The 23,595-nt window shown below is 44.1% G+C and overlaps 1 protein-coding gene across 2 annotated transcripts in view; it reads left to right on the top strand.

Annotated features, from left to right (window-relative positions):
• Nucleotides 1-23,595, top strand: part of ALDH16A1 (aldehyde dehydrogenase 16 family member A1) — an 80,673-nt gene that overhangs the window by 30,024 nt on the left and 27,054 nt on the right. For both annotated transcript variants that reach the window (XR_012850862.1, XM_075839859.1), the window contains exons 8-12: nucleotides 7,989-8,186; nucleotides 9,244-9,342; nucleotides 9,479-9,615; nucleotides 10,692-10,797; nucleotides 16,907-17,076. Coding sequence is in view for 1 of the 2 variants with exons in the window: in XM_075839859.1 (XP_075695974.1) it covers nucleotides 7,989-8,186; nucleotides 9,244-9,342; nucleotides 9,479-9,615; nucleotides 10,692-10,797; nucleotides 16,907-17,076 (710 nt within the window). In the remaining variant the exon portion in view is untranslated. The remainder of the gene's footprint in view (nucleotides 1-7,988; nucleotides 8,187-9,243; nucleotides 9,343-9,478; nucleotides 9,616-10,691; nucleotides 10,798-16,906; nucleotides 17,077-23,595) is intronic.

Here is a 23,595-nt window from a genome sequence, read left to right as displayed (position 1 = left end):
CTGGCCTTCAGGCAACAATCCCAACAGACATATCTCCAGCGTAAGTGGCACCTCCTCAGAAATAATATGAGACTGAAGTCTAGTCACTTCTCCCCAAAGGGTACTGATAAATGGGCAATCCCAAATAATGTGTACAAAATTGGCATCCTGAGAGTGGCATCTATGACAATCCGTTGGGGTCGACGACCCATCCTATGAAGTTTAATAGGAGTAAGGTAACATTGATAAGTTCTGTACAATTGAGTTAACCTATTATTCACAGAGGGAGAAACGTACATATGCGATTCTAGAGCTTCTGCCCAATCTTCCTTGAAAGGGATGGGATAACCTCCCTCCAAGCCTCCTCCACCGCTGTCGACCTAGATTCCACCCTAGAATTAAGGACATATGTATATAATTTAGATATAATCCCTTTAGGACCCTGCGTTCTTAAGATACCAATTGGAGAAAAATTGGATTTGAGAGGACCACCTCCCCGAAACTGTGAAGCAAGAGTGTGCCTGAGTTGTAGAGAACAATAGAAATCTGTTCGGCCCAAATTATAAAGTTCCTGAATTTGCATAAATTACATAAGTGTCCCGTCTTTGTAAATATCATTAGGGGTCAGAATAGAATGAGATTTTCAGAATCTCCCATCCTCCAACTGTTGTAGATGAGGAAACATCGGATTATCCCACAGTGGGGTTTCCTCTGGTATATCCCCAAATTTCACCAGATCTTTGGCTGCCATCCATACCTGACGACCTAATTTATGTAATAACAATTTGCCCTTAAACAGCATTGGTTGCTCCAAAACAGACCATAAGACTACCAGGTTAAGTGTCTGTCCCAAGCCATATTCAGAAAATGGCAAAGCCTGGCTTACAGTCAACCATGTGTTTAAGTAACGCAGCTGGCCGCTCTAGATTTATACTTTGAAGTTCGGTAGAGCCAGGCCGCCATGCAGTTTAGGACGTTGCAGAATATCCAAAGTCAGTTTCCTGGAGCTAAAGCACACGAAGGAAGACATCAGGGAATTTAGTTTTTTAAAGAACTTTTTGGGAACAGACTCATTAGCGTGTTCTAATAAGTATAGACCTTTAGGTAAAAGAATCATTTTTATTAAGTTAACTACCTGCCACCGACAGGGGAAGGGTTCACCAGGATTGAATTTTTTGTACAAAGAGCTCTTCTAAGGGGTAAACATTCCTAGAGTGTGAGTCCCTGGGTACTTTGGTGATCGAAATACCTAAATATTTAAACGCATCAACTACCGGCAAGTTAAAGTAAATCTCGGGCCATGTTGCTTCCCACAAAGGCATTCATGCCGATTTGATCAATAGACCTGAATATATGCCAAATTGTTTTACGAAGTCAATTGCCCTAGGGAGTGTTCTGTCTACATCAGACATGAAGAGAATCATGTATTCCGTGTAAAAGCCGATCCTACATTCCATACACGTGCTCCCCGATACCCACAGTCTTGGCGAATCCTCAATGCCAATGGTTCTATAGCAATTGCAAATAAGAGCGGGGACCGTGGACACCCTTGCCTGCTCCCCCTACCTAGTCCAAAGAAGGAGGACCCCATCTCATTCACTAAAATGTTTGCGCTAGGGCTGTGATACAAAATGGATACTCATTTGAAGAACCCAGAACCAAATCTAGACAGGACTTCATGCAAAAATAACCACTCTACAGAATCCAATACCTTGGCCGCATCAAGTGAAGCCAAGGCCCATGTCTCCCCTCCATGAACCGCCACTTGGGACATCGTCTGGACTCTTCTGATATTTTCAGAGGTTGACCTGCCTGGTATGAATCCTGTTTGATCTTCATGGATCAAGGAAGAGATAACATTGTTGAGCCGCTTTGCTAAGATTGTGGACATCATTTTATAATCGGTATTGAGAAGAGAAATGGGTCTATAAGACCTACACTCCTTGGGATCTTTATCCGGTTTCAACAGCACCACAATCGTGGCCTCATATAATGAAGTGGGTAATTGGCCCATAGAGAAAGCAGCATTAAACATTTTCAGCAATTCTGAACCCAAAACATCTACGTATTTACTATACACTCCCAGGGGAATACCATCGGGTCCAGGCGATTTCCGGTTGGACATGTCCTTTATAGCAGCCAGTATCTCTTCCAGGGCATACCGATCCTACGTATTCAGGGAGGGAAACGGGATAAGTATTCCCTTAGATCCGTTCGATTAATTACTACGTGACTTATATAAATCATCATAAAACCTGTAGAATCTATCCACAATGTGTTCTGCCCGGTTAAGCACCTGTCCATCCTCCTTTAGGATCTGTAGAATAGCTGGAGAAGATTGGTTAGTATGCACTATACGAGCTAGTAGTCTGTTAGATTGATTACCTATTTAAAAGGCATTTTGCTTAAGGAAGAATTTAGTTTCCTATCCCTCTTTTCTTGGATGTGAAGTAAATACTTCCTGCCCGCCTGTAACCATGCCACCCTTCCATCTTCTGTAGGGTCTGACAAAAAATGCCTCTAGGGGTTTACAGGACTCCTCTAGGACTTTTTCTATTCTATGAGATTCCTCGTTTATGAAAGAGATAGTGGACCTCAAGCAAATAAGCTTTAAAGGGTTATTCCCATCTTCATAAATGTAGCTATTAAGCTCAACCTGTTATAGTTAATAATTTTTGCAAATGCCTTTCTTTATGGAAACAATGTCGTTTTCTTGATATCCGTGCTCCATGTCGCTGTCAGTCCCTCTTTGTTTATTGCTCGTTGTCTAGGGATCCGGCCACCACTGTTTTCATATAGCGGTGGTCGGCACGCGCAATGATGTCATTGTAATCGTGAACGCGCTTATCAGCGCATGCGCATTAGATGTCGGCCCGGCCACCGCTCGTCTGGATATATCAGTGGTCGGCTCCAGGTATAGTATAAAACTATGTAGGGAATTGGGGGCTTGGAGGTTCTTCTTAACCACGCTTACCATGCCCGATTGAGACGATCGTTCTCCAGATGCTTGAGTTATCAAATGAGAAAAAAGGTAGTTGGGGAAGGAATTTTTTTTAACATTTTAACAATTTCTGATTAGGATGCATTATTAAAAAAAAATAAAAAATAACCCTTTAAGAGTGTCCCATGTCAACAACATATCCTTTTCAAACTGGTGAATCTCCAAGAATTTATCCAACTGGTCTGGTATACGATCATTGGAACCAATTAGGGAGATTTAAAACGGGGCTATCCTCCAATTACTTTTACTCGCTTTTCTGTCATATAGTTCTAGTTCCACCTGCAATGGCGCATGATGGGAAATGTGGGATGCATATTCAATCTTGGTGATCATAAGAGCCACCGAGGGAGAGGCTAGCATATAATCTATCCTGTACAACGCCCCTCTGGAAGGAGTGAAACATGAGAATTCCTTCAATCCTGAATGTCGTTCTCTCCATAACTCCACCCAACCCAATTCAGATATCCGCTTACAGAGCAACTGGAGCAAAGCATCCCCAGAATGGCTAAACCTGTCTAAAGTCGGATCTAGTAACATGTTATAATCCCCCATACACCTAATCCTAGCATCAGGAAAGTTAGACACAAAGTTGGCTGCCAGCTGCACTACTGACCGGTTGGCTGGTGGAGGAATATACACACCAATAATCACGTATGATACACAATTTATAAATGCATGTATAAAAATATATCTACCCCCTGCATCGATAACTGTTCTAGTTGCTTACCAGCGCACTGAGCGATGCACTAAAATCGATACCCCACGTGAGTACGAGGTATGCCAGGAGTGTCTAGCCCACTGAACCCAGGGTTTCTGTAATCTACCAACCGTGTCAGAGGTCAAGTGGGTCTCCTGTAGGCGCAGTGTGTGAGCTATAAATTCAAATACAAGCAGAGATAGTACCAGTATTGTCATAAGAGCATGGCATAGATAATATACATGTGTAGTGTAATTTAGACATACATCAAAGTTGTCAAGCTTCTGAATGAAGGTTTTAACTAGGCCGTGTAAGGGCCATATCAAAGGAGATCCTCCATCATATCTAAGTGTAACGGTAGAACAGTGTAACGGTCTATGAAAAACTAGAGAAAAAGACGTAACTTTGTGGCTCGTAATTACAGGGTGTATACAATAAGCAAAGAGAAAACGCTCTGCACAGAAAGTAATGGAAACACATGAAAAGTACCTGCCATAATAATAGTAGGCCGAAACATCATACTAAAGTCCATGATATAAAATAGGAGATGACTAGGGGTATATTCAGGATATAGTTACCAGTCGATCAGGAACGTATGAAAAGTGAGGTCAAACAGACAGACAGACTGCGTCCATACACACAGCATTAAGGCGGTTCTCTTGGTCTTCTAAGTATCTAGTCCTGAGCTTCTTTCGGATCCACAAAAAAGACTGGTTTCTCCCCATCTACTACATGGAGTCTAGCAGGATACGCCATTGAATAGGAAATATTTCGATCCCGAAGATGCCTTTTTACAGACATAAATGTGGCACGTTTCTTCTGCAGCTCTACCGAGTTATCCGGAGAAAGGGAGATTCTGGTGTTGTCATATTTAATCTCCTGATGGTTCCTCCCTAGTTGAAGGATCAGGCCACGGTCCTTCCAGTTTAGGAGTCGTGCCAATTGAGGTCCTGGAGGCATTCCTGGCCACGGAGGTTTCGCAGGCACCCGGTGGGCGCGCTCCACATCAAAGGCAGATGAAGATTGAGCTCCAGGGAAAGTAGATCTGAGCCATTGCTCTATACATTCGTCAGGAGTGGAATCCTCCGCTCTTTCAGGCATACCAATAAATGCGCACATTGTTCCTCCTGGAACGATTTTCCAGATCATCACATTTTTGTTGCCACAGCTCCACTGACCTCTTGACAGTTGGTAAACGCTCTGGCATACTGGCAGTATTATCCTCCAGGGATGAGATGCGTTGTTCCGTCTCCTTAACCCTCTCACGAAGGCGCTGTACATCATGGCGTAGTAGGCCAAGGGCTACCCTCGCTTCCTCGATTTACCCGGTCAGTGAGGAGGTGATAGCCCAGAGCAATTGCTCGTAAACTTGCTTCAAGGTGAGCTCAGCATCAGGGTCTGACTCCTCATTCGAGTCAGCAGCAGAGGATTGCCCACGAAGCGGTCTAGAGCGCGGAGAGAGAGATGTCTGGGCGCCATTTTGGGAGCTGTCTCTCGCATAGTTTTTAAGCTTCTCCGCGGCTGTTGTCTGTTTTGTAGGGCCCATTTCGACTGACCTCAGGTGCTATAGTCGGTAAGTAGGTGTAATTCGATATGAAGGACTTAATCAGACACCGGATTCAGAGCAGGATATCTATTAGTCCAGGTTAGAAGCGGGAGCTACTTCTACATGCGTCCGTTCATGTCGGCTGCAGGCCACGCAGGCCAAACACAATAAAGCAAAGTATTTGTAAATTTACTTAAGTAGATCACTGTAATATGTTAGTGTGGTTGTACTTTAAAGAGCCAGTAGGGCATGCCTTGATAATTGGGGGCTGCACTACTGCACAATTAGGCTTCATTGCTACCTCCACTTTTTCTGGAGTTATTTCACCATAATCCTTTTTTTTTTTTTATACATGTAAAAATAATATTCTTGTGCTCTAAGCAATATTACAGCCATGTATGTGGTAAGTTTCCCACCAAAAGAACAAAGAGGCTTTTGCAAACACAACGCCACTCTCGTCCAGTCACTGTGTCTGGTATTTAAAGGGAACCTGTCACCAGCATTTCACCTATTAGACCAGCAATACCTGGTGTAAGTGTGGGAAAAATCATTTCTATATAACCTATAATTGTCTTAGTCTGCTCTGTACCTTTTTAGTATTCAGTTTTTTAGTGTTCCTACAGTGTATGCTAATGAGCATAAGAGTTATATCTTCGTTAGAAAAGAGTCATTTATTCATTCTTCGAGTCTTTCCGACTTAACCCCGACTCCTTACTTTAGATTGACAGCTCCTTGTCTCCCCCAGCATACACGAAATCCCGCGCTTGCATCGATGATCTGGTGCGCGCGCGCACAAAGGCACACTATAGCGGTGCATGCGCAGTAACTAGATTTGAGGCCCGGACGAAGGAGGGAAGGATGTCGGACCATGCATGACGGGAGCATGCGCGCGATCTCGGATGAGATTTCTGCATTCAGGGTGGGCCGGTTTTCAGCGGTGGGCGGGCATAAGAAGAGGATCGAAAGAGACTGATGGATTATTACCATAAAAGGCGCAAAATGTTTGCAGACCATTATTTAGGGGTGAGTAGAGTTCAGTAGGTAAAATGCTGGTGACAGGTTCCCTTTAAGCTCGATTCACTTGAATGTTTGGACCCCGTTGATGACACATCAATGGCATATCCTAGGGATATAACATCAGTGTTAGGCATTGTGCACATTGCCATGTGCATCTTTCACTGTGATATGGTGTACAATGCTGAGCATAGTATTGCGGTGAATGCAGTACTGTATTTAGTGCTGTATATTGCACCGTATTCTCCCCTAGAAGCACTAAAAACAGATCCGAGACATGTCTGATGGAGCATACTGCATTTGTTCTAAGCACTCCTCATAAATGAAGATAAACCTGTATATACTGCTGTATAAAAATATGCCCCCTTTGAAATACATTACCAGCATATTTGCAATGTATTTTCATAAAATACTCTGTATATCAATTCCTCACAATTTCAACATCTCTGCTATTTGTCAACTTCACTGCTAAATTTCAGAACAGGAAAATCTATCCTGGTCATTGGATGATCACAAAGGACTGGTTACAATTTATAGCGCAGTTATCAGTTCGGCACACCTGCGTGATCATCACATGACCAGAACAGATTTTCATTCAACCACTTCTAGCAGAGATCTTGAAAACGGAAGAATTAATACACATTATATTAGAAAATTCCATAATGCTTTTTTTTTTTAACATTTGCTTAACCCTTTTATTTTCCACATTTTGTGGGGCAGCTGCTGCCGTCTAAGAACTCTTACCGGGATTGTTTGTACCGCAATAAGGGTCCTTTCTAAAATAAATATAGCTGGAAACACTCAATTCATCCAAGGACTCTTTAACTGGTGCCTTCCCATGACTGTCTCGTTTCCGTCTGCAGCCATGTGGTTTAATCTTTGTGAAAGGTCACTGGCCCCCAGCCTACATATCTCAGTAATTTATACTGCAGATCTGGGAGGTCGTACGTACAGTTAGAGCTCTGATGAATGAAATTTCTATACAAAATCATAAATTTCTCTGGCGACAAACCAGAACAGAGGAGTTCTATTGATTTATGTGCGACCAAAGGGATGGTCCGTCTAACCCCTCGTACGTCTTTAGACTCGGCATGTATGAAGTAGAACAGTGTTTTAAGTTATTACTTATTCTAATGCAGGACAACTTATGAAGTTTAATCTTTTAACTCATCTCTTTATTCACGTGATTGTAAGAACCAGACGACAACTTCCCCCTATAAGCCTCGAATGTTACGTAACAGTGGAGCAATACTATCTGCATGCAGCGTGGAGGCTCCATGACTTGCTGCGCACTGGTGTATTCACGCTACATAAAACGTGCTCACTATGCAACGTACACTTGAATTGTATCTTTATATTTAATATACAAAATGATGTAATCCCATATGCCGGATCTTGGAGTTATTGCATGATATGTAATAATACAGTATACAGCAAGCTCCCTCTAGTGGTGGCTGCAGCCAGCCAGTATGTGATCTTTTAAGGGATCAGGAAAAACAAAGTTTTGGATTCTATAAAGACAAAGTAAGAAATTGATCGGCAAAATGACATGATGATAAAAAGCAGTTTTGCTTAGTGGAGTATGTGAGGTCACATGATGGGCAGAGCCAATCTTCTCTCAGTATCTGCTGAATGATGTGTTCTAAAAGGACAGAACCTAATGAATATTCACAAGTGGCAATTTTATTAAGATACGTAGGTGAAATTCAGGTTACCACATGTGGACAACTAACTGTCTTCTTTTATAATAGGTTTGCAGTGCTGGATCCCGGCTTCTCATGCAAGAGTCCATTGCTGAAGATTTGATCCACAGACTCAAGCAGAGGATGTCACACCTGAGGGTTGGGGACAGTCTAGATAAATGCATTGACATGGGAGCCCTGGTCGATGAAAGTCAAAAGAAGACGATCACTGAGTTTGTGGAGGAGGCTCGTTCAGAAGGGGCAGAGGTGAGAATTGATCTTGAAAAGGGCGGAACGTTTTATAAATGGTAACCCCTCAAAGGGGTTGTCTGGTCTAGCCATTTTCTACTATTTTATTAGGGAAGTGGGAGTTAATAGAAAGGATCCCTCCGTTAGAGATAGATATAGATTCATCTAGGCATCGTTTGCATCTGTGCACAATGAAAGGGATGGGAGGGAAGGGTAATCTCATTGTGATTGACTGTCGGAAGAGCTGAGAGAAGGAGGGGATGAACTCTTGGTTATCACGAGAAGTAATATGGCTGACAATGTACTTGATGGCTCCTTCCTGTCCAGAAACAATTACATGATATAAGGGTTCAGCAAGTTTTCATTCTTAGCTGGATTTACACTTAAACTGATAGATTTGATACAATTTTCATGGTTCCCTCTCTCATTCTATTGTGTATTTTTTTTATTTTTACATTAATTTGTAACCCATGTGAATACATGAACCTTTGCATTATATCTTATTAGGAGAAAGTGACCGCTTCCTTACCTACCACCAGCCTTGTAGTTCCCCTCTCTTTGCCTGCGGGTTCTTTGTTAATGTTTAAAAACGTCCCCGTTCACTAATAAAAGTAAAAAAATGCAACCTCCTGAAGAAATACATTAAATAGAAGACCGGGAGGAGGGGGATGCAGCTGCAGCTTCTCTTCCTAACCGTGTATGCGAGGCTGCAGGGGGGAGCAGGAGTGGGAAGCATGTCATTGGGAAGAGCCCACCCACACAGCAGAGGAGAGAGAACATGAGCATGTTTGAAAGGCAGAGGGATAAAGCGACCAAAATCTACAGGTTAGACCCACAATTTCTGCCTACGCTGCATCGCATACACCTGCATCTGCCCAACAAGCGGTAGTGATTTTTGTGACAAATTAAACTTTATTTCTAATTGACAACTATTGCAGCTATTCCATAATGTATAAAGTATTCGTCTTTCTAATAACTTCTTATGACATTTTTGTCTTGGTTTTTATCCTGCTTTGTTTGAAATAGAATTGCTCCCATCTAATGCAGATCTTTTATCTTCTGTATGACCCTCCAGATTTTCCAAGCTCCCGGACCTCTCCCTAAGAAAGGATTATACTACCTGCCAACCCTGATCACTGGTGTGGACACCACCTCTCGCTGTGTCAGAGAAGAGGTATGAATGTCACTTACATACTGTGTGTTCCTCTATGTTCTCTGCTGCACCTCACATGTATATACGGCTATATGCTGTTAGAATGTGCCAGTATATATTCAGACTTTTTTTTTTTTTTGTTGTTTTGTTTTCCCAGATTTTTGGACCGGTCTTAGTTGCAATGTCTTTCCGCACAGCGAAAGAAGCCATTTCTCTGGGGAACAACACCCCATATGGATTGGCAGCAAGTGTCTGGACAGAAAATCTACCCCTAGCGCTGGAAGTAGCATTGAGGTGAATATTTGGAATTTTCACATATTACCCTCTTTCACCTTCATTTTTCTTACTTTTCTTTCTCTATAAACACCAAGCAATAAAAAATAAGTCATACGTATTAGCATTAGTGACGGATATTGTGATCTGACTACAGTCAACTCCGTATCCTGCTCCCCAGTGTCACAATAAGGCTGGGTTCACACGAGCGTGTTACGTCCGTAATGGACGGAACGTATTTCGGCCGCAAGTCCCGGACCGAACACAGTGCAGGGAGCCGGGCTCCTAGCATCATAGTTATGTACGACGGTAGGAGTCCCTGCCTCGCTGCGGGACAACTGTCCCGTACTGTAATCATGTTTTCCGTACGGGACAGTAGTTCCACGGAGAGGCAGGGACTCCTAGCATCGTACATAACTGATGCTAGGAGCCCGGCTCCCTGCAGTGTGTTCGGTCCGGGACTTGTGGCCGAAATACGTTCCGTCCTTTACGGACCGAACATGCTCGTGTGAATCCAGCCTAACAAGTGTCCAGGCAGCCAAGATATGAGAAGTGGTTTGGCCGTGTCCTTACACTTGACAAGCGATGGCCACCAGCTCTCCATTGTAAGGACATTGCCAAAAAGCTCTCCATGCCTCAACTTCCTGAGCTCCTGAGAAAGTGACCTAGAGGGGATACTGGCATCAAGTGCAGACAGCCATAAAGTGACACTTTCTCTAACCCCTCGCATCTGCCGAAATGTACCATTTTTGAGGGAGGTGCTGCGTCACACAGAACGGTCCGTCTGCTGGTGGTTGAGGATTTCAGCGGAGATACATGATGGATGCATTGATATGATCGTATTTTGAGGCTAAATACAAAAACATGTACTCTGCTTTCCATCCCTCTTTCCCTTCCGGTACAGGATTTCTACATCACCTCCCTTTATTAGTCTCATATACTGTGGTCTTTAAATCCTGCCTTTGGTGTGAACGTCTTTGGCGATGAATGTGTGAACGATGTATCTGGCGCCCAGGCTGCTGCTGCTTACCCTATAAGATAATTTGCAGGTAATGTAAAGTAAATGTATTTGACTGGCAAATTGTTTATATTTTCAGCATGAAGGCTGGCACTGTGTGGGTGAACGGACACAATATGTTTGATGCAGCCGCTGGGTTTGGTGGATATAAAGAGAGTGGATTTGGTCGCGATGGTGGAAAGGAGGTAAAGAAAGAGGTTTCCTGTATTGTACGGTGTCTGTATAGTAACGTATGACTGAGATGTTTATTTACTGTAATCCATAAAGGGATTTAAATGGTTGTCTGGTTAAGGTGTTCCCAAACCAAGTACCCTCCTATTAGGGCGTATAACTGTAGTAGAGGGGAGTCACATGCTTTTGACCCCCTCTATTAGGCCTAGTACACACTTCAGTCTTTTTCTTCAGGGTGCTAGCCGTTTTTCTGACGGCTAGCACCCTGACCCATTCATTTCAATGGGGCCATGCACACTTCAGTTTTTTTGACGGTCCCGTTGCTCCATTCCGACAAAAGTAGAGCATGTCCGACTTTGGTCCGAGATTCCGTGGCTGTGAGGCCCATGCAAGTCAATGGGGCACACGGAAGACAGAAGTACATTACAGATATATTACATTAATCGGCAGCCACTTGTCTCTATCAATCACTGACAGAGAGAAGAGTCTGCTGATAAAAATAAAATAAAAAGCAGTTCATACGTACCCGGTCGTTGTCTTGGTGACGAGTCCCTCTTCTTCCTCCAGTCCAACCTTTCTGTATGACGCGGCAGTTCATGTGGCCGCTGTAGCCTGTGATTGGCTGCAGAGGCGGTCACGTGGGATGAAGCGTCATCCCTGGAGGCCGGCCTTCTGACGTCATCCAGACTTGCATGACTGCCACTACAGCCTGTGATTGGCTGCAGCGGTGACATGGGATGAAATGTCATCCCAGGAGGCCGGACAGGAGGAAAATGCAGGGAGTTCTGGGTAAGTATGAACTGATTTTTTTATTTCATAAATTGCATTTTGCGAGCCCCGAGCATGGTCATTCTTCAGCGCTAGTCACTGTCCAGGGTGCTGAAAGAGTTACCGCCGATCAGTGCAGCCCATTAACTCTTTCAGCACCCTGTACAGTGACTAGCGCTGAACAACCCTGCTCTTTCAGCACCCTGGACAGTACCATGCTCGGCAACGGAAACACGACCGCTAAAACGGGTTCACGGACCCGTCAAAAACGGCCGTGAAAACGGTGATGGAAGTGTGCACGAAGCCTTCGCCATGGAGTAGAGATGCTATAAAGATCAGCTCTCTCTGGAGTAAACGGTTCATCCATGCGTTACACCGCCCACTGATGCTTTATTGATGACATCCCTCAGTGGTAAAACCTTATTACAAGTTTTTTGTTAACCTCTTTAATCATAGTGAAGTGGAGGTACATCTTTTTAGAACTGGTAAAGCACATCTGTCATCAGATTGTTATCCTATTAGAGGACCATATATTATAGTAACAGGCCTGCTGGGCTTCTATATCAAACTGCACAAAAAAATATTGTACCATTTAGTTAACGGCCGTTAAGAAAGAATAAGCGGATCTTCCTCCACCTCCTCTCGCCGCCCCACTCACCCTTGATTCACGGCGGCTGTGTATCTGCCTATATAGAAGTGGGGGGGTACTGGTCCCATTAATAAAGAGGATTCATAACTATTTATCTGCTTTATTCTTTTTAGCAGCTATTAACCATCGACACGATATTTCTTTTTGTGCTGTATGGTATAATAGCCCAGAGGATCTGTCGTTTAAAAAAGGTATTTCCGCCTCAAACATTTACGGCATAGCCACAGGATTTCCCTTAAATGTCCGATAGATGTGTTTCCTACCACTGGGACCCACACCTGTCTTTAGAACGGGGACCCCTGACCCACTGGCGTAGCTATAGGGGTCGCAGCGGTCGCAATTGCGACCGGGCCCCGAAGCCAGGGGGGCCCACGGCCCCCCGCACCACATCAATAAAAAGTTACTATAGTAACTCGGGCCGCGGGCCCCTGTTACTATAGTGACATACTTTACTTACCTTCCTGGTTCCGGATCGCAGCGGAGGTCCTGACGTCAAGCGCTGTGCGCAGCGCATGAAGTCACCACGCTATGCGCCGCGCACAGCATCGAGGCGACAGAACTCCCGCCGCGGCCGAAGAGGAAGGTAAGGTTAGCCCTGACTAGCGGGGTCCGACTCCCGGGACCCGCCAATCAGCTGTTTTGAAGGGGCCGCAGCACTCGTACGAGAGCTGCTCCCCTTCATTCCGGTCACACTGTGAATCCGTGTCGGCGATTCACAGTGTGAGCGAGTAGTGAAATGAAGGGGAAGTAGCTCTCGTACGAGTGCTGCGGCCCCTTCAAAACAGCTGATTTGCGGGTCCCGGGAGACACATCAGCTATTGATGGCCTATCCTGAGGATAGGCCATCAATGTTTAGGGACTGCACAACCCCTAAGCCTACGATGTAGCAGGCTTAGGGGGCCCATGAGACAGGATCACAGATTGTGTGATCCTCTCTGCTGGGCCCTGTATCTAAGCCAATCACATGGTAGGCTTAGATACATGGCCCATGCGTGATCCTGTCTGCTGGGCCCTGTATCTAAGCCAATCACATGGTAGGCTTAGATACATGGCCCATGCGTGATCCTGTCTGCTGGGCCCTGTATCTAAGCCAATCACATGGTAGGCTTAGATACATGGCCCATGCATGATCCTGTCTGCTGGGCCCTGTATCTAAGCCTACCACACTGTAGGTTTAGATACAGGGCCCCAGCACACAGTAATCTTATACTGTATAAGATTACTGTCTGCTGGACCCTGTATTTAAGCCTACGTTGTGGTAGGCTTAGATACAGGGTCCCACAAACAGTATCACACATGGGCCCTGTATCTAAGCCTAACACATGTGTTACTAATCGTTTTTTTGTGTGTTTTCTTACAGGTTCGGTCGTTGGACTACGGCGGATTCCAGGACTACTTCGGACGACGGCTTTTTTTTTATTATCAATAAAATGGTTAATGAGGGTTGTGTGTTTTTTATTTTTTATTTCAATAAAATATTTTTTCTATGTCTTTGTGTTTTTTTTTAAACTATATTACTACCGCCTTAGTAATGGCCACCGGCTGATTGACAGCATCCATTGCTAAGGCGGGGCTTAGTGTTAGCCGGTGCAGAGGCTAACACTAACCCCCTTTATTACCCCGGTACCCACCGCCACCAGGGGTGCTGGGAAGAGCCGGGTACGATCCAGTACCTGACCATGATGGTCGGCTACTGGGGTGGTGGCAGGCTGGTATTATCAGGAGGGGAAAGGCCAAAAACAGTGGCCTTTCCTACCCTGGTAATGCTAGGCTGCTGCTGTTGCTTTATTGTATCTGGCTGGTTATGAAAAATGGGGGGGGGACCCCACGTCATGTTAAAAAAAAAAATAATAATAATTGGAAAGAACGATGTGGGGTCACCCCCATTTTTCATAACCAGCCAGATACAATAAAGCAGGAGCAGCCTAGCATTACCAGGGTGGGAAGGGCCACTGTTTTTGGCCTTTCCCCTCCTGATAATACCAGCCTGCCACCACCCCAGTGGCCGACCATCACTACAGATGGTCAGGTACTGGATCGTACCCGGCTCTTCCCAGTACCCCTGGTGGCGGTGGGTACCGGGGTAATAATGGGGGTTAGTGTAGCCTCTGCACCGGCTAACATTAAGCCTCGCCTTCGTAATGGAGGTTGTCAATCCGCCAGCGGCCATTACTAAGGCGGTGATAATAAAGTTTAAAAAGATACAAGCACATAGAAAAAATGTTTTATTGAAATAAAAAAACACAACCCTCATTAACCATTTTATTGAGAATAAAAAAAACGCCGTCATTGAAGTCCTCGTATCCGAAGTCCAACAACCGAACCTGTAAAAAAACAGAAACACACAAAAATAATCAGTAACACATAAAGAAGCAAAATTATTATTCTTACCATTCCTGGGTCCAGCGCTGGAGCCGCAATGTCAGCGAGCTGGGCCCTGTATCTAATCCAATCATGTGTGATACTGTCTGCTGAGCTGTGTATCTAATCCAATCATGTGTGATACTGTCTGCTGGGCCACTGTATCTAATCGTATCTTGTGTGATACTGTCTGCTGGGCCCTATATCTAATCCGATCATGTGTGATACTGTCTGCTGAGCCACTGTATCTAATCCTATCATGTGTGATACTGCCTTCTGAGCCACTGTATCTAATCCTATCATGTGTGGTACTGTCTGCTGAGCCACTGTATCTAATCCTATCATGTGTGATACTGTCTGCTGATCCGCTGTATCTAATCCTATCATGTGTGATACTGTCTGCTGAGCCACTGTATCTAATCCTATCATGTGTGGTACTGTCTGCTGAGCCACTGTATCTAATCCTATCATGTGTGATACTGTCTGCTCAACCACTGTATCTAATCCTATCATGTGTGATACTGTCTGCTGAGCCACTGTATCTAATCCTATCATGTGTGATACTGTCTGCTGAGCCACTGTATCTAATCCTATCATGTGTGATACTGTCTGCTCAGCCACTGTATCTAATCCTATCATGTGTGATACGGTCTGCTGATCCGCTGTATCTAATCCTATCATGTGTGATACTGTCTGCTGAGCCACTGTATCTAATCCTATCCATAGTTTATAGGGTCGTAGTGCTATAGATATGCTATGCTGTCTCCTATACACACATTTTTTTGGGCGGACACATATGTATTGGGGCTATTTCCCTGACAATTTAAGCCCTGAGGGTATGTTCACACGGCAGCGTACATTACGGCTGAAATTACGGTGCCGTTTACAGGAGAAAACAGCACCGTCATTTCAGCCGTAATGGCATGTGCAGGCGTCTTTTGCTGCGTCCATTACGGACGTAATTGGAGCTGTTTTTCTATGGAGTCCATGGAAAACGGCTCCATTTACGTCTGAAGAAGTGACAGGCACTTCTTTGACGCGGGCATCTTTTTTATGCGCCGCCTTTTGACAGCGGCGCGTAAAAAAAAACGACCGTCGGCACAGAACATCGTAAGACCCATTCAAATGAATGGGCAGATGTTTGCCAACGCTTTTGAGCCGCATTTTCGGACGTAATTCTATGCTAAAACACCCGAATTACGTCCGTAAATAGGGTGTGTGAACCCAGCCTTAGTGACGCCCCCGGCTGCTAGTGCTGCATTGTTGGGTCACTTAGGAGACCCAGCGATGCAGCTGAAAGCTGCGGACCGTTGGCCATGAGAAGTTTGCGAGGGGGGGGCCCAGTAAGAATTTTTGCATCGGGGCCCATGAGCCTTTAGCTACGCCCCTGCCCTGACCCCATCCTACCTTCTGCCGCTGGGCTCTGGTCACTTTTATGAGGTCTTCGGGAGTACGGAAATATCCAATCCCGTTTTGCTATCCCATTTCCAGAACTCACATACAAGTTAAAGGGAGGAACAGAAACAGTGTAGCACAGCAAGCTATGCTAGGAACTTGTAAGCCTCGGAGACACTATCCTCGCTGTGCTATACTGTTTCCATAATTCGAAATCACTTTTATGGGAGTTCCGGAAATAGCATTGCAAAAGGTGCTCGGCTTTTTCCGGAAAAAAGTTCCCGTGTTCACCGTTCGTTTGGACTGGGGTCCGGAGGCACAATTCTAGCGATAGGTGCGGGTCCCAGAGGTGGACCCTTATCTAGCAGATATCTATGAATATGCCATAAATGTCCGACGTGGGTATACCACTTTAATTTGCTGCCCTTAAATAGGCCACTATATTCTGATGACCGATTCTTTGAAGGGGTTTTCCCAGATAGGTCCTATTAGATGTAGAATTTTTTTTTAGTTAACATGTGATGTCACTGATGTGATCGTGGTGCTGCCTTTTGATGGACAGATGAACGCACTGGCTACACACAACAGAATCTAGTATAGTGATACAGCTGTGTATTGTACTCAATGAGACAGAAGCAGCGAGGGAGACTTGATCTCGAGCACAGTGCAGGGGTCTAACTAGATGACCTGTGACTATTTTCATCCTTACTAGGTTACTGAATAGAGCGGCACTTTACAATCTGTAGGACATGCAATATTTTGCTGATATTTTAGGAAAGTTCTTAATCCACAAAACAAGTTCATTGATGTCATATGAAGATCGTGCTGGTAGTAAGTCATGAGTAATTGTAAATGACAATGGGTTTTATACAAAATTACATAATGGGAGATACCTAAACAAAATACAATGTCCACAAATCTACAATCTAATCTTAATAACTTGTCTACAGGGTCTCTATGAATATGTAAGACCGTCCTGGGAGAGCAGAGCCGAGCCAAACCCAGGAGATGTGAACTATAAAACATTTGCTGTTACATATGGGGCGGATCTCCCCCCAGTTCCTGGGCAAAAAAACATCAGTACATCCGTTATTCAGGTTCATGATTCTCAAATTCCGAGGTAAGCAGTTAATTGCTCTGGTATTGTTCAGCTATGTTCCAGTGGATTAATGCACAAACCATGGCAAGTCTAAAAGTGATTTACCTCTAGGATATAATATAGTGACTGATTTCAGCAGTCTGTCATTTATCTGCTTATGTGAACCCTTTTCTGAGACCTTACATTCAGCGCCACAGTGAAGTCCAGCGTATTTACGATCTGCCGCTAGCTGTGCCTGCTTTCTTCTAGCTCCGCCCACTGCACTGATTGACAAATGACTCTGTATTCACAGTATAAGGGAGACCTCTGTCATTCAGCAGTGTGGGCGGAGCTAGCGGTATGAATACACTGAACTGGTGCCTGGTGGCCCTGCCTGGGCTGTGAATTTAAGTTCTCAGAGTAGGGTTTACATTACACACTGCTGAAATCATTGTGTCTGTAACTACTGTATGCTGCCCTCAGCATACAGCGTCATGTGGATGATAGGTTCCCTTTAAAGAGGATGCTATATGGCGGGACAACTAGATTTATCCTTATGTGTCACGTTGTGATACTGGCACTAAAGCAAATGCTGACACCTTACAAGACCAACATAAGAGACTGCTCAATTGCATGGGTAAGAGGTTTAGATCTCTGGATCAGGGCAAGCACCTGTGGTAGAAACAGATATTACAGGTCCCATAGACTGCTATGGACCCAGACTGTATCTCCATGTGCTACTGACAGTATAGGGAAGCACACCTTGTTTGTAAGTGATCCCCACTGTGTCATACTTTTCCTCTGACATCATTAATTCCAGTTCATTCATTCTATTTGTCAGGCTTCTAGCGTTGGTTAGCATACAATTTCTTTTTATTTTGTAATTTTTTCAAATAAACTTTACCTTTTAACTATTCTAAGCCCTCCCTCTTTTCCACCCACAGTTTAATAAGTCCCAGTTCTCTGTGTACACTCTCCCTACGATCCCTAGTTTAAAGAGGCTCTGTCACCAGATTTTGCAGCCCCTATCTGCTATTGCAGCAGATCGGCGCTGCAATGTAGATTACAGTAACGTTTTAATTTTTAAAAAACAAGCATTTTTGGCCAAGTTATGACCATTTTTGTATTTATGCAAATGAGGCTTGCAAAAGTCCAAGTGGGTGTATTTAAAAGTAAAAGTCCAAGTGGGCGTGTATTATGTGCGTACATCGGGGCGTGTTTACTACTTTTACTAGCTGGCCGTTCTGATGAGAAGTATCATCCACTTCTCTTCAGAACGCCCAGCTTCTGGCAGTGCAGACACAGCGTGTTCTCGAGAGATCACGCTGTGTCGTCACTCACAGGTCCTGCATCGTGTCAGACGAGCGAGGACACCGGCACCAGAGGCTACAGATGATTCTGCAGCAGCATCAGCGTTTGCAGGTAAGTAGCTACATCGACTTACCTGCTAATGCCGATGCTGCTGCAGAATCAACTGAAGCCTCTGGTGCCGATGTGTCCGACACGATGCAGGACCTGTGAGTGACGTCACAGATCTGCACTGCCAGAAGCTGGGCGTTCTGAAGAGAAGTGGATGATACTTCTCGTCAGAGCGCCCAGCTAGTAAAAGTAGTAAACACGCCCCGATGTACGCACATAATACACGCCCCGATGTACGCACATAATACACGCCCACTTGGACTTTTACTTTTAAACACACCCACTTGGACTTTTGCAAGCCTCATTTGCATAACTACAAAAATGGTCATAACTTGGCCAAAAATGCTCGTTTTAAAAAAATAAAAACGTTACTGTAATCTACATTGCAGCGCCGATCTGCTGCAATAGCAGATAGGGGTTGCAAAATCTGGTGACAGAGCCTCTTTAAACACTCCTCCAACCTTCTAGCCAACTTCTCCCCAAGCACAGGGGCAGCCTCTCCATTCCGGTGCAGCTCTTGCCCACCGAAGAGTCTGTAGCCAACAGAGAAGTAACAGAACCATGTCCTGCAACAAATAGTTCTGTGTCCCTAGACACATATTAAAGGGGTTGCCTGGGAACCGAACGTATTTTCATACTGATGACCCATCCATGGGTTAGGCCATCAGAATATGATCGGTGCTGGTCCGACACCTGGACCCTGCACCAATCAACTAGTCCGGCTGCCTCCGGGCACTGTATGTTATGCAATGGCCGGTGAATAGAAGCAAATATTCAGTACTGCAGCACAGCCCCTATACTGTGACCGGAGCCATCTGCTTACTGCACGGACATCTGGTGACCAGAGGCAGCCGGAGCAGTTGATCAGTGCAGGATCCAGGTGACTGACCCCCACTGATCATATACTGATGACTTGTCCTGTGGATAAGTCATCAGTATGAAAAAACGTACGTGCCCGGACAACCCCTTTAAAGCCACTATCTCATGGCTGCTATTTATTTTCTTCACTGTTGGCTGTGTTTTATCTCTGTTCCATCAGGCGAGGGCTGTGATCAATAACTGCAGTTTGTTGCTTGCATGATAGTCTAAGTTGCAAGGGAAGTCTGAGCCTGTCTGCGAGACACCTTTAGCCTAATCAGAGGCACAGGATGTCGTTCTGGCTTTCCACAATGCTTTACACTGCAGCTTTATATGCTCAGATTGGCTGCTGTGTACAAGCACAAACTCAGCAGGAAGTCAGTGCATGTTGAGATGCATTTCTATTACTTTTAAGATGATCAACTAAATGCTGTGCATATATGAAGCCAAATGCGCCTCAGTAAAAGGGGAGCCTGGAGTTATCCTGTAAGATAATGTAGTAGGTTAACCTGCCGCGCTACATAAAATACTTTGAGGAGCAGTGCTAAATTAGAGAAACTCCACTCTGCTACATGTGTATGTATTCTAAATCAGTGGTTGTAATATGAACTTCACCCATAAACTGAAGTCTTCTCCATAGCGGAGATTGGCAGGAGTCCTAGGGCGCTGCCATCTTTGTCTACTGGAAATGACGGACTTTAGCCGTGACCCCACTTGCTGCCAGCTGTAAATACTACACTTCTTTATCTAAGGGAAGTGGTGGAGGTTGGTGAACGCATGAATTGTCAGCTGGAATAATCCCAAAGGGACATTATAACAGCTCGTTAATGAGTTGTTGTTTTTTTTATATTAAGTCACAATTCATGTTCTCCATAATGGCTTAAATATTTCAACACTCTGTTATGTCAGAAAACACTGGTATATTTGTTAGGGCGTCCATATTTAGATAAGACTTATTTCCTTCCATGTAGCTTGTACAATGTCCAGCTGTGACCCCCATATTAAGTAAACCGTTGTTTAGAGAGGCCATTGAGTCTACAATTCTATATCCCCATTCTAGTGCTCTGCTACCTGTGACCCTGCAGCAGTTGTGAGCGCCGCAGCCTCCAGACCACGAAGAGGTCTGCTATAATTTATACCAGTTTCTGGTGTTTTATTGGGCGACATGTGGCCTCGCAACCTACCACTAAGCTCCACAAACTTTGTAAAAATGTGGCGTGAGCGGAGGAGAATTTTGTGCCGTTTGCGACTTTACTCCCGTAGAAAGTTGATCAATTCCCCCCTATGTGTATGGAGGAGATTTGAAGAACTTGTATCAGAAAAAAAAAGTTCTCACCACTATAAAGTAGGGTTGCACGATGTATCAAGATAGCGATACTATTTTGATGCCATGCGCTGTCAAACGGTTCAAATCGTTAATTCATGTATTTCGATACTAAGCTGTGCGGCCGCACAGTTTAGTATTGTGATACATGAATGTAGTCAGAGCTGGGCTGCGGTTGTGTAATACAGCCATTACCCCGCTCCTGGCAACAAGTGTGCATGCGGTCAGCATGGTGTGATGCGGCTGGCACTGCACTAATAAGCGCCGGCACAGAAGTCAGAGAACATGGTGGGCACACTGCAAAACACCTCCATATTCTGTCTTCAGTGTCGCCACCGACACTCATTAGTTTGGCGCCGGCCACATCACATCATACTTACCACGCGCACACACTTGTCAGGAGCGGGTCAATGGCTGTATTACAAAACTGCAGCCCTACTCTAATAGAGGAGATCAGAGAAACCTGATCACAGCCGCTATTCCCTCGAATGCTGCAAAAAAAATAAATGTTTTCTCTCACTTATTAATGTGAGGCACGAGGTGTTAATGTGAGGAACATGGAGGTACTAAATTCATTAAGACATTAACCCAATGTCCATTATGACTGAGAAACATGATGGGGTTAATTCCTATTAATGTGAGGCACATGGAGGTTCAGAATTAATCACACCACGCGCCTCACATCAGAAAATGGAAGAACTTTTTTTTAATTATTATTGTTGGCAAAGTATTGTACTGGAATAGAGAATCACAAAAATACACAAAGTATTGGTATAGAAGTCCAAATTCTGTTATCGTGACGACCCTACTATATAGATAAATATATATTCATCAGTAAAGAATTTTTACCCTATTTAGATTTTACACTTTTCTTTATTTCTTTATTTTTTTGCTTTTTTTTGAACGGTTATTGTAAAAGTTCTGTTTGATTTTGTCATAAATCAGGTACAATTTATTTTTCCAAGCTGATAATTAAAAGTACATTGTAGCTGTTACATTTCATTTATTATTGCGCAGAGGTCTCCTCTTTGGTGTCCACGCAGACGTCTGTATTTTATGCTTTTGCTTTTCGAGAGAGTGGAAAATAACCCATAGACAGTTCTTTTGAAAAGTGGAGAAAATTCCCAGTATAACTGTGTGGTGTGGGGGTTCTGCAGAACCACAAGATTTTTGGTGAATATATTCTGACATTTATATCTAATTTTGGACAAATAACGGTAATCTGTACTTTCCACACCTCCACATTTTATCTAACACCTAGACTGCCTTTTAAAGTTGGCCACAATCCATATAACTGGGAGACAAAATTTCCAGAGGTACATGTGTTCCTCTAAAGCACGCCATACATTAGTCATTTCAGATGGCCGTTTTCTGTATGACTTGTTGTTCGTGGTTGGGTTGTGAAGGTTGTCATTTGAGGTGATAACGGCAATAGTTAAAACGACAAATCGCCGATCGATCTCGGCTTCAAACTGTGGCCTGGTCTGGGCTTTTATTAATGGAATGCAGATCAGACGTTTGGCATTGACTGCTTTACAAGACTGCACCCATCTCTAGTGTATGGGCACCCTAGCTATGTAACGTTTTTTGCGCTGTCTTCTGCTTTATACTAGTGTACGACTAACATTATGTGACCCAAATCTGTATGGTAATTCTTTGGACAGTTCCCAAAAATGAAGATCATTAAGATCTAAATATATTTTAATGTTGACAGGGTGAGGATTCAGTTCAGCAAAAAATGTAAAGTTGAGTTGCAAGTGATTTAAAACAACAAAAACAAAACGGTTGCGTGTTTAAGGGTATTTAATACAGCTGCTATGTTTACTTAAAGTATTGAAAATTGTATGTTCAACCCGTTTAAAATGTGCTGTGTGTTTCACACTGATTTTTACAGACATTGAAGTAAAAAATATTTTGGTACTGCCCTGCCAGGACCTTGCTCCTCAATGACATACAGTTCTCTACACTACTAGGTATGGCGGGGGCGTCACCATTCCTGCACTGTGTGGGCGGTACTGGACTGTCTCTGTACCTCCTACCTCGCTCCACCCAATAGGTGGGGAAGAGGGTGTGTGGCTAGGGGAGGCCTATCACAATGACTGACAGACATGATGCGGTAGAGGAGGAGTTATTTGAGAATGGAGACCAGACTGCAGCCCCATGAGATATTAAGTATGCCAAAACTTCCTTAAAGGAACAGTCTTTGACAAGTCTAGAGGAAAAAGTGCTGAACTTTTGTAGAAAAAGACTTCACTCGCTTACTACGCTTGTGGATTCTTCAACAATGTAACATTTTCATTTTTAACTGGAGGTATATTTTAATCCAAACTGATCCCAATCTCCGCAGGTCTTTTATCCAGCTAAGAGCTATACTTTCTCATAGATGTTCAGAAAGCCGGCTGAGCTGCAATGGGAAAAGTGTATCGAGAAGCTGTCACACTAAACTAATGAACTGACCGGTCTTATTACACCGAACAGATCCACCGATCAGTGTTTTGTGGAGAACCCTTTTAATGAGGAGCTGTCCTCTCTCCTGACATGTCTGCTTTGGTAACCACTTATATTCCCGATGAACGACAATTCCGGACTATCTTTTCTTAGAGCTCTGCTTTGTGCTGTCCCTCTGTTATTCCACCTGAAAATGTATGAAGAAATCAATAACTATTTTTATCCCCATTGCCGTTGTCGAGTGTCTCACCATTCCCCTTGTCAATGTACTCCAGATTGACAATGGGAACACCTAGTTGTCCAATTATTCATACGTTTCCAGGTAGAAAAATAGGAATAGGATTGGTGTTAACCGTGTCAAACTGTGTAAGAACATACCTTATTGACAATGGTAACGCCTAGTTGTCAGTCTGTATATACATTTCCAGGAGAAATAACAGAGGAATAGCACAAAGCAGAGTCCTAAATGTGCTGTAGCCAACAGGTGTTTCTCCCGACTTCACCATTAATGT

Source organism: Rhinoderma darwinii, chromosome 10 (genome assembly GCF_050947455.1).
Source record: "Rhinoderma darwinii isolate aRhiDar2 chromosome 10, aRhiDar2.hap1, whole genome shotgun sequence".
Taxonomy (NCBI): Eukaryota; Metazoa; Chordata; class Amphibia; order Anura; family Rhinodermatidae; genus Rhinoderma; species Rhinoderma darwinii.
The sequence above is the reverse complement of the archived record's forward strand: the minus strand, read 5'-3'. Positions and strand labels throughout refer to the sequence as shown.